Source organism: Penicillium psychrosexuale, assembly GCF_028828465.1.
Source record: "Penicillium psychrosexuale strain IBT 29551 chromosome Unknown utg000002l, whole genome shotgun sequence".
Classification (NCBI taxonomy): domain Eukaryota; kingdom Fungi; phylum Ascomycota; class Eurotiomycetes; order Eurotiales; family Aspergillaceae; genus Penicillium; species Penicillium psychrosexuale.
Window position 1 is genome coordinate 897027 of NW_026643187.1, and position 9764 is coordinate 906790.

At 49.7% G+C, this 9764-nt stretch overlaps 5 protein-coding genes across 5 annotated transcripts; 4 read left to right on the top strand and 1 right to left on the bottom strand.

Moving 5' to 3' along the window:
- Positions 1-618: 618 nt before the first annotated feature.
- On the top strand, positions 619-1993 carry pgkA (phosphoglycerate kinase pgkA; the record flags this gene model as incomplete). The annotated part of the gene is made up of 3 exons (XM_057182417.1): positions 619-684; positions 744-1164; positions 1227-1993. 3 exons carry the CDS (start codon positions 619-621, stop codon positions 1991-1993), a joined length of 1254 nt encoding a protein of 417 aa, XP_057043867.1.
- Positions 1994-2672: 679 nt separating this feature from the next.
- N7518_001490 (proteasome regulatory particle lid subunit SEM1) lies at positions 2673-3177 on the bottom strand (the record flags this gene model as incomplete). Its single annotated transcript, XM_057182418.1, has 3 exons — positions 2673-2706; positions 2888-3008; positions 3069-3177. 3 exons carry the CDS (start codon positions 3175-3177, stop codon positions 2673-2675), a joined length of 264 nt encoding a protein of 87 aa, XP_057043868.1.
- A 641-nt stretch (positions 3178-3818) lies between these two features.
- Positions 3819-6249, top strand: N7518_001491 (TTC39/IML2 family protein; the record flags this gene model as incomplete). Its single annotated transcript, XM_057182419.1, has 6 exons — positions 3819-3894; positions 3968-3985; positions 4043-4119; positions 4195-4261; positions 4312-5366; positions 5416-6249. 6 exons carry the CDS (start codon positions 3819-3821, stop codon positions 6247-6249), a joined length of 2127 nt encoding a protein of 708 aa, XP_057043869.1.
- Positions 6250-6416: 167 nt separating this feature from the next.
- Positions 6417-6605, top strand: N7518_001492 (uncharacterized protein; the record flags this gene model as incomplete). Its single annotated transcript, XM_057182420.1, has 1 exon — positions 6417-6605. The coding sequence occupies one exon, from the start codon at positions 6417-6419 to the stop codon at positions 6603-6605; it is 189 nt and encodes a 62-aa protein (XP_057043870.1).
- A 353-nt stretch (positions 6606-6958) lies between these two features.
- N7518_001493 (MFS transporter) lies at positions 6959-8762 on the top strand (the record flags this gene model as incomplete). Its single annotated transcript, XM_057182421.1, has 4 exons — positions 6959-7301; positions 7361-7382; positions 7441-7864; positions 7917-8762. 4 exons carry the CDS (start codon positions 6959-6961, stop codon positions 8760-8762), a joined length of 1635 nt encoding a protein of 544 aa, XP_057043871.1.
- Between the last annotated feature and the right edge of the window lie 1002 nt (positions 8763-9764).

Below are 9764 nucleotides of genomic sequence, written 5' to 3' on the forward strand. Positions count from 1 at the left end.
GCCCGCGGACAGGGTTTGCATTTCAAAAGGTCAGATTTTGCACATTTGGGAATACCAACTCGGGGTTTTGCTGTTAACTATTTTTGTGATTTGACTTGAATGCTTCAGGAGAATTCCGTGTTTCAGCTTTTCAGCCTTTCAACCCCCATTGAGCTTCACATGATTCTGTTGGACTCGGAAAACATGCAAGCATGTACGGAGTAGCGGCTATGGAATCAGTAGAGGTAATCTTCCCAGAAATTCCCGACCCCGAGGCTAAAGAGGGCCTTTATGGCCCGGCCTTCCCCGTATCAACGCGGGCAGCTCTGACATCAGTCCCGCGTCAGCCCGATCAGTTCTCCGGGGAGAGTCGGGTACGGGAAAGTGAGGTACCTATTTTATAGAGATACCTCGTAAATAATGATAGCATCATGGTCCGAACAAGTACCTTTTTCGGCGGAATACATTACCTGTGGGTACCCCGTTGCTACGGGGGTGCCTTTTCACCGGCCTTGCCCCACCAAAACCGACCCCTCCACTCTTTAATGATCGCGAGCTCACCGTGGCCTGATTAAGTTCTTTCTCCTTCTTCTATCTTTCTTGCTTCTTTTACCATTGTCATATCATTAGCCATCCAAAATGTCTCTCGCCAACAAGCTCCCCATTACTGATGTCGACCTCAAGGGCAAGCGTGTCTTGATCCGGGTAAGCTTCTAGCTCATTGAGCTTCATTACTCGCAGCTCCTAACCGCTGACTGAAACAGGTTGACTTCAATGTTCCCCTCGATGATAACAAGAACGTTACCAACCCTCAGCGTATCGTCGGTGCCCTGCCCACCATCAAGTATGCCATCGACAACGGTGCCAAGGCCGTTGTGCTCATGTCTCACCTCGGCCGCCCCAATGGCAAGGTCAACCCCAAGTACAGCTTGAAGCCCGTTGTTCCCGTGCTTGAGAAGCTTCTCGGCAAGGACGTCACTTTCGTCGATGACTGCGTTGGTCCCCAGACCGAGGAGACCGTGAAAAAGGCTTCCGGTGGCCAGGTCATTCTGCTTGAGAACCTCCGTTTCCATGCCGAGGAGGAGGGCAGCTCTAAGGACGCCGAGGGCAATAAGGTCAAGGCCGACAAGGCCGATGTTGATGCATTCCGCAAGGGGCTCACTGCCCTCGGTGACGTTTACGTCAGTATGTAACACCACACTCCATTACTATTTCTTGTCGTTCATTTATTTCTAACATCAATCCAGACGATGCTTTCGGTACCGCACACCGCGCTCACAGCTCCATGGTCGGTGTGGACCTCCCCCAGAAGGCTGCCGGTTTCCTCATGAAGAAGGAGCTGGAGTACTTCGCCAAGGCTCTTGAGAACCCTGCGCGCCCCTTCCTCGCCATACTCGGTGGTGCCAAGGTGTCTGACAAGATCCTGCTGATTGACAACCTCCTGCCCAAGGTTAACAGCCTCATCATCACCGGTGGCATGGCCTTCACCTTCAAGAAGACTCTTGAGAACGTCAAGATCGGCAACAGTCTCTTCGACGAGGCCGGCAGCAAGTTAGTCGGCGAGATCGTCGAGAAGGCCAAGAAGTACAACGTCGAGATCGTCCTCCCCGTTGACTACGTCACCGCCGATAAGTTCTCTGCCGACGCCACCGTTGGTGCGGCTACTGACGCTACCGGTATCCCCGACGGCTTCATGGGTCTGGATGTTGGCCCCGAGAGTGTCAAGCTCTACCAGAAGACCATTGCCGAGGCCAAGACCATCCTCTGGAACGGTCCCCCCGGTGTCTTCGAGCTCAAGCCCTTCGCCAAGGGTACCGAGGCTACCCTCGATGCCGCTGTCAAGGCTGCCGAGTCCGGTTCCATCGTCATCATCGGTGGCGGTGATACCGCTACTGTGGCCGCCAAGTACAAGGTCGAGGACAAGATCTCTCACGTTTCGACCGGTGGCGGTGCCTCGCTCGAGCTTCTCGAAGGCAAGGAGCTGCCTGGTGTTACTGCTCTGTCCAGTAAGTAAATGATGAAAAATAGGTGGTGAAGGGAGAGTCTACATCGGCTCTCCTTTTGTCCTGCATGTTTATGAAACTGTAATGTATACAGCCAATGAATTTCCTTTTAATTACAAACTCATTTTCCAAAAGAGATCTCGATTGTGTTCTTAGCTCAGATAACTAAGTGTTGTGCTTAGGTACGAAACCGAAGCTTTAGCTACGACGTCGAGAAATCTATCGTGGTCAATTCTCATGTATAAGGATGAGAGGAAATTCCTACCGCAACGCTATAGTGTCATGAATATGGCCGAACCATGCCAATCCCATTCACAACTCCACCTCGCAACGCAACTCCGACTGATACTTCCGTCCATCCTCCTACATAATATAATTTTAGGCTTGCGCAGAATCATAAGCTTTGATATTAGTGGAACATCATGATAATCCCGAAACCAAGATCTGCGCTGAGTAATGAATCGTAAAAAGAAGTCAAAAGGACCGTGTCTCATTTCCTCCCCGGCAAGCTCCCGAAAAGCTCCTGACAAATGCATGTGGCAATAATGCTTCTGAATCCTCCCATTGGTTCCAAAGACAGGGGGGTATAGTGTGCGAGATGGAATGGCCAGCCAACTCGATAATGAGCCCATCCCGAAACCCGACGCCGGGGTTATTTCTTTTTGGTGCGCTTGTGCAGGTTCGTCTAGTTTAAGCCGATGCTTCGACTTTCTTCAATTCTTCCCTGGATGAGGTGATGGATGTTAGTGGGTGCGGTGAAAGAGGGGAAGGCGGGAGCTTTGGCGGGGATGGGGGTGCGGGCGTCGGTGGTGGTGTGGTACAAAGATGGAAGAGGTTTCGTGGATAAGAAGCATAGCATAAAGAGTATACGGAGAATCGGGAAGTATTGGGAAAGGCAAACTCACTGGAGCTGCTTTGAGAAGTCCTCCGCGGCATCATCGTCATCCCAGCTCTCTTCCCACAGGTGCTCGCTACCGTCATTTGCTGTCGAGCCATTGGCCTGCTCGGCTTCTTCTTGGGGCCAGTCTGTGTGTCGTAGAGTTAGCTTCGTTGCTGCAGGGAAGGGCTTGAGTGCTTGGTCGATACCTTCAACGGGGAAATCCTCGAACTCGTCGTCTTCCTCCAAGACTTGAGGCTTCGCTTGTGGTGCGGGCTGCTCTGTGGCATCAGCTTTCTGGGTAGTTGGGTTTGACATTGTGGGAGATGTGATAGACGGGGGAGATCGAAAGGTAGATAGGTGGAGATGTGGACGTGGATGTGGCAGCTTTGAGGTCGGAGGTCGGAGGTTTGACTTAGTAAGACCGCGATAAGGCGATAACGATGATGTAGTTGGGAGAGAACCTCGGAAAACAGCACAGCGTTGTTGATTTAAATGGAAAAAAAAGAAAGAAATGAATGAGTGATTCCGAAGAAGAGAATATAAGAGAATATAAGAAATATAAAAGAGTATTATGTTATGAAATAGAGCAAAAAATAACCGATCGATGTGGAATTGGCCTTCTATAAGAAATTGCCCACACGGAGCTACCGGCGAAAAGAATCCATGGGAAGAGCCTCAGCACCGGGGACATGCTATATTACAGCTTCCCCCTCCCCCTCGACCTTCCTTCTCCACCTCCCCACCTCTTTCTGTGTCTTTTCTCTTTTCTCTTTGTTATTCTCTTGTATCAGTGATGTTCTCGACCGTTGAGTTTCAGCACAGTTGACATATTGACATTCCTCCCGATCCGGCGCTCTCTCTTTTCGGCTTGATCGGATTGTCCTGACTGAGACCATCGTGGATTGTGTCCCCATTGAAAATTTCATTCTTCATACTCACTGCCAGCGGTTTTCGCCATGTTGCGTGTCGGGTCCTGGTTGTACGGCAAGAAGCCGGCGCAGTCCGTGGACTCGAAGGTTGAGTTGAAAGACTGTGAGTGGCGATACACTCTAGGAAAGCCATGATGATTATTTTGTTGCATACTGACCGCCGTATTCTGAGCTAGTGCATGATGCGCTGACAGGTATGTCCTATGGGAAATGTGCGCCCCTTTAGATACCGACTAATGCGATGAAACTAGCTGCAACGCTGATTCTCAATGATGATGTTGATGGCGCAGAGAGTGGTCTCTCCACGGGAACTTCATCCTTTCACAATGTGGGTATCGTCAATACAAGCTATGACGTAGCACATACCTTGAGGAAAGGCGCTGACTCCTGATCGAGTACATAGCTGGGTAAAGGCGTGGTCGCGTTTGTCCGGGCAACATTAGGGTTCGAGCAGGAGATTATGCGACAAGGTCCATTGCTCTTTCTATCTTCTAAATCCACATTTTCTGACAATCCGCAGCATCCGAGCGCCTCTATGAAGCAGAAACCAGCGCGGCCAACGATCAAACCCGGTCCCAGCAAAACGCCCAAGCACCCAATGCTTTTCACTCCGATATCTATGCTGCCGGTACCGAATACGCGTTGTGCCAAGCAATCGCCCAATTGATGAGTGCAGTGGTTGGGGTGCTGAATGAAAGCCTGACAGAAAGTATCAAAGCGTTCTATCGACTGAGGAAGGCTTATATCGCACTCGATGCGATCATGAAGATGGAAGAGAAGTTTATGGAGCAGAGGGATATACGCAAAGTTTTACGGCCCACTGCGAGTGATCTCTCAAGCTCGAGCGCTGCATGCCCAGACACGAAGTCGGAGTCGTCCAGTCTTCTATCGAAAAAGAGCGCGAAAATGGCTAGCATCGAGAAATCCGAGCTTAATTCCTCAATGAATTCACTGGCAATCTCATCCAGGGCGGTATCTCCAGATGTTTCAACTGGCGCTTCCACACTTGCGAAGCATATCCACCAAGACCCCGACTCGGATATCTTCAAGAATGAAATCGATGTTTTTGTGCACTCTGGTTCCAACTTCTGCTTTGGTATTCTTCTTCTACTGATCTCTATGGTTCCACCGGCGTTCAGCAAACTTCTTTCCATTATTGGCTTCCACGGTGACAAGCAACGAGGGCTGGGAATGCTCTGGCAAGCCAGCAAGTTCCACAACCTTATCGGTGCCATGGCTGCCTTGGCACTGCTGGGGTATTACAATGGCTTTGTCCGCTACTGCGATATTATGCCCGACCCAACTCTCGGTGGATCCGACGTTGAGGGATACCCGCAGGAGAGGCTGGCTGCGTTGCTGGCGGAGATGCGGTTCCGGTTCCCCAACAGTCAACTTTGGCTGCTCGAAGAATCGCGGATGTTAGGCGCGAATAAAAAGCTGGACAGTGCTCTGGAAGTGTTGTCCACGGACAAGAAGAGCCCGCTCAAGCAGGTAGAGGGGTTGTGCGTGTTCGAGAAGAGCTTGAACGCACTGTTTCTCCACAGATATAATGTCTGCGCTGAAGCATTCATTGAGGTATAAATCTTTTCTGGAGATTTTTGAAACATCAAGCTAATCCTTTCAGTGCGTGGAACTCAATACGTGGTCTCGTTCATTGTATTACTACATTGCCGGATCGTGCCATGTTGTCCTGTACCGGCAATCACTCGACGACCCAAAGCTTGCAGCGGAACATGCTAAAAAAGCCACCATGTACATGCGGAAGGCACCCGAATTCGCGGGGAAAAAGCGATTTATGGCCCGACAACTGCCGTTTGATATCTTTGTGACTCGGAAAATTGCCAAATGGGAGGCGCGCGCCAAAGAATGGAACGTATCTCTGGTGGATGCAATTGGAGTGGACCCGGTTGAAGAAATGATCTTTTTCTGGAACGGACACAGTCGCATGACCAACGAGCAGCTGCAAGAGTCTTTGACCCGGCTGGAATGGTGCGAAAGCGAAAAGAACAAGATGTGGTCTCGTGAGGGAAGCGAAGAAAAGGCGATCCTGGAGCTTCTCCGGGCTGCTGTTTTTCGATCCCTGTACAGACACGAAGAGGCGAAAAAGATCCTCCTGACCTGCGTCTTGAACCACGAGAAGTCTGTATTCAAGGGCCACCTGAAGGATGACTGGGTCCACCCAGTGGCGCATTTCGAAATGGCCGCCAACCTCTGGATGCAGCGTCCCACATACCAGGCCCTGCATGGGATTACTTCCCCCGAGGCGTCGGAGGAAGCGTCCGCGGAATCTGGGAAGACGAACATAGAGATCGAGAGGAAGCAGGTATCCGAGTGCAAGGGATACCTCGACTTCGCTGCTCGCTGGGAGAGCTATGAGCTCGACGCTCGTATTGGACTCAAGGTTACTGCGGCGATGGAAGCAATCAACAAGTGGCAGAGCATTCATGCGGAAGTCTAATGGTTATTGTGTTTGTTCAATCCTTGGGCAGAGCATTGTTCATAGCTGCTCAGGATACCTTGTGTAGCATACACACATAGAGTACGAGTAGATGTTAGGGTTAGATTTAACGAAGTTCATTTTACGTCTCTTTTTCCATCCTTTTCTCCTCCTTCAACATCAGCACAATGGCAACCTCCCCGTTTAATTCCCCCGATCACCGATCTATGAAACGTCAATGCTTGAATGTCATTGGCCACAAGGAGCTCCACTATGCGATAGCACTCGGCACCATGGCCACCGACGCCGAGTCTCTCATTTCCCCGTCCGCAAATGATAAGTCTCGGTGCTTCGATGGTGATGCCGAGATTTCATGAAAGCCGTTGAACTCTCCTCAAAAAACTTCCCGTTAGAATTGGAGATTGGGAACCTGACAGATTCCGAACGAGCTCTCGGATAACACGGCTTCTGCCATCGGAGGTCCGACCAAAAGTCCCCAGAGTCTTGAAGAAAACGAATAAAACGCTCTGAGATGTCCGATATCTCTCAGCCTTACCGTTGTCATTTCTCCGCTTGGCAACTCCGTCATATCCACTTATTATCTCCGAGATTTATTTCCCTCCGACTTTTCTACGGACTTTTCCAAGTCTTCATATATCTTGTTTCGCACATTCTCCCTCTCTTAGCTCTAGCGCTGGTCCTGCGACACTTCGGCCAATGATCCGTGATAATGGTCGAACGGACAGAACATGACTGTCGCACCAGCGAATCTAGCGACGATATCGAACCGCATCGCGGCGACGAGGCAGATGGAATCGGAGCACTGGAAAAGCAAAGTACTGCGGCATCGGGTTATTCAGCCTTTGAACAACAGCGCGGACAGTCGATAGTCTCGCGCATTCGGAGTCTCGAGGCCGGTCAGACGGCGAAATTCACTCATCCACTCAGCCATACCAAGACAGGTCCTGATGTCATCGTGGATTTCGAAGGACCGGATGATCCTTACAGACCATTGAACTGGGATTTCAGGAAGAAGGCTATCACGACGGTGCTGTATGGATTAACTACTATGGGTATGTCGGGGAAATGATGAATTGTGGGGAATGACGCTAATCGCCGTTATCAATTTCAGGTGCGACTTGGGCGAGTTCAATGTATGTCCATTTTCTTTTCGTCTTCACGGTTTATACATTATTAAACTAACAATATCAGCTACTCAACCGGCCAGGGACAAATTAGCGAGGAATTCGGCATCTCAAATGAGGTCGCTACACTCGGCACCTCATTACTTTTGTTCGGCTTGGGATTGGGCCCGCTGATCTGGGCACCTCTGTCTGAGCTATATGGGCGCAAAACGGCAGTTTTACCGCCATACTTTCTCGCGGCCATCTTTTCCTTCGCGACAGCCACCGCCAAAGATGTGCAGACTATTATGATCACTAGATTCTTCACGGGGTTCTTCGGTTCGGCCCCTGTTACCAACACCGGCGGTGTCCTGAGTGATATCTGGAGCCCCGAGCAGCGTGGAGCTGCTATTGTCGGCTATGCCATGGCCGTGGTCGGCGGGCCTGTTATTGGGCCTATCGCGGGTGGTGCCATCGTCCAGAGCAATCTGGGATGGCGCTGGACTGAATATGTGTGTCTTCCACGCTCCGTTGAAGTTGAAACCATACGCTAATATCTACTAGATCACTGGTATCATGATGTTATTCTTCCTGACCATGGACCTCCTCTTCGTCGACGAGAGCTACCCACCCGTTCTATTAGTCTACAAGGCACAACGACTACGCTTCGAAACGGGCAACTGGGCCCTCCATGCACGCCACGAAGAATGGGACGTGACCCTCAAAGAAATATGCAACAAGTATTTGGTCCGGCCCTTCCAGCTCCTCGCAACCCCAATCTGCTTCCTCGTCGCCCTCTACGCATCATTCGTCTACGGCATCCTCTATCTCAGCCTCGCAGCCTTCCCAATCGTCTTCCAGGAAATCCGCGGCTGGAACCAAGTCGTCGGCGCCCTGCCCTTCCTCGCCTACCTAGTCGGCATTATGATGGGCGGATGCATCAACCTCGCCAACCAGAAATTCTACATCAAGCGCTTCAAAGCGAACAACAACCGCCCCGTCCCCGAAGCTCGTCTCCCGCCCATGATGCTCGGCTCTGTGCTCTTCGCCGGCGGTATGTTCGTCTTCGGTTGGACAAGCGCAAAACACTTCCACTGGATCTGCCCGAACATCGGTGCGGTCATGATGGGCTTCGGCTTTTTCACCATCTTCCAGGCCGCTCTCAACTACCTCATTGATACATTCCAGAAATACTCCGCCAGCGCGATCGCTGCAAACACTTTCCTGCGCTCTATGTTCGCGGGCTGTTTCCCGCTCTTTACGCGCGCTATGTTCCATAATCTTGGTGTTCCTTGGGCTGCTAGCGTGCTGGGCTTCATTTCCGTTGCCCTCATCCCTATTCCGTATCTGTTCTACAGGTACGGGAAGCGGATCCGAGCGCGCGGGATATGGTCGCGAGATTCGGTTTAATTTTTTTGCGAAATCATTGTACATGTTTTTCTATTAGCTGGGTTATGCGCACATTTGATCGCAGCCTGGTTGGATACACACGCGCATGCCTTGCTTTTGATATTTGATACCCTCCAGCGCCTCAGAGTTCCACCCATCTCAGATTGACCCCTACAAGCCTATTATACCAGGATGTGGTCTAAAAGTTCTACATCACTACTTTTTCTACAGGGACGATTTTCAATAGACAATTTTCCGCGTATTAGAGTATAACAAAGAAGCAGCAAGCACAAAAATAACAGATTGATCAGGAAGAAAAATGTAAAGAGAGAATATAGTGAGTAAAGGCGATTGAATGCCGTATGTACCTATGGGCGACGGATCGGACCACTACGACAAAACTAATTTTTGGCTCACCGCTCTAATCACCGCCTATATGATTATGGTCTTGGGCCTGTATGTAATATTGCAACCTCTTTACATTTACCTCTAGTATACGTCTATCAATTAACCTTGAACCTTTTAAAGAGTAGATTACCTCTCTCTATAATGGCAGTACCATATTTGAGAGAGGAGAGTGTACTATATAAAGAATACGTGTACTTTAGAAAATATCAATTTGCGTAAGGAGGAGAAGATAGTGGTATACGGGGAGGTCATATGACCTAGAAGTATTCATAAAATTGCTTAGTCATCGATGCTATAAGGTTCTATTCCTCTGTCTTAATGCCCTATACCAGAATTCACCGCCTTTTAGAATTCTGCTACCTCTACCGATTTAAAACTCCTAGTCGGCAGTATATTTAATAGGAAGGCGGTCCAGGAAGACATTTTCCTCCCGAAACACTCACTTACTTACTCTATACTTACTTACTCAGGTATACTTACTTGTCAGCTTCTAATAGTCGTAATTAGTTTGAAATTTATAACTCTTTTAGAGAGGGGCATTTTAATTAATTAGACCTTCGAATTTGAACTTAATGCGACCGTTGGAAAGTGAGTAATTAGAGAAAATATAAATTG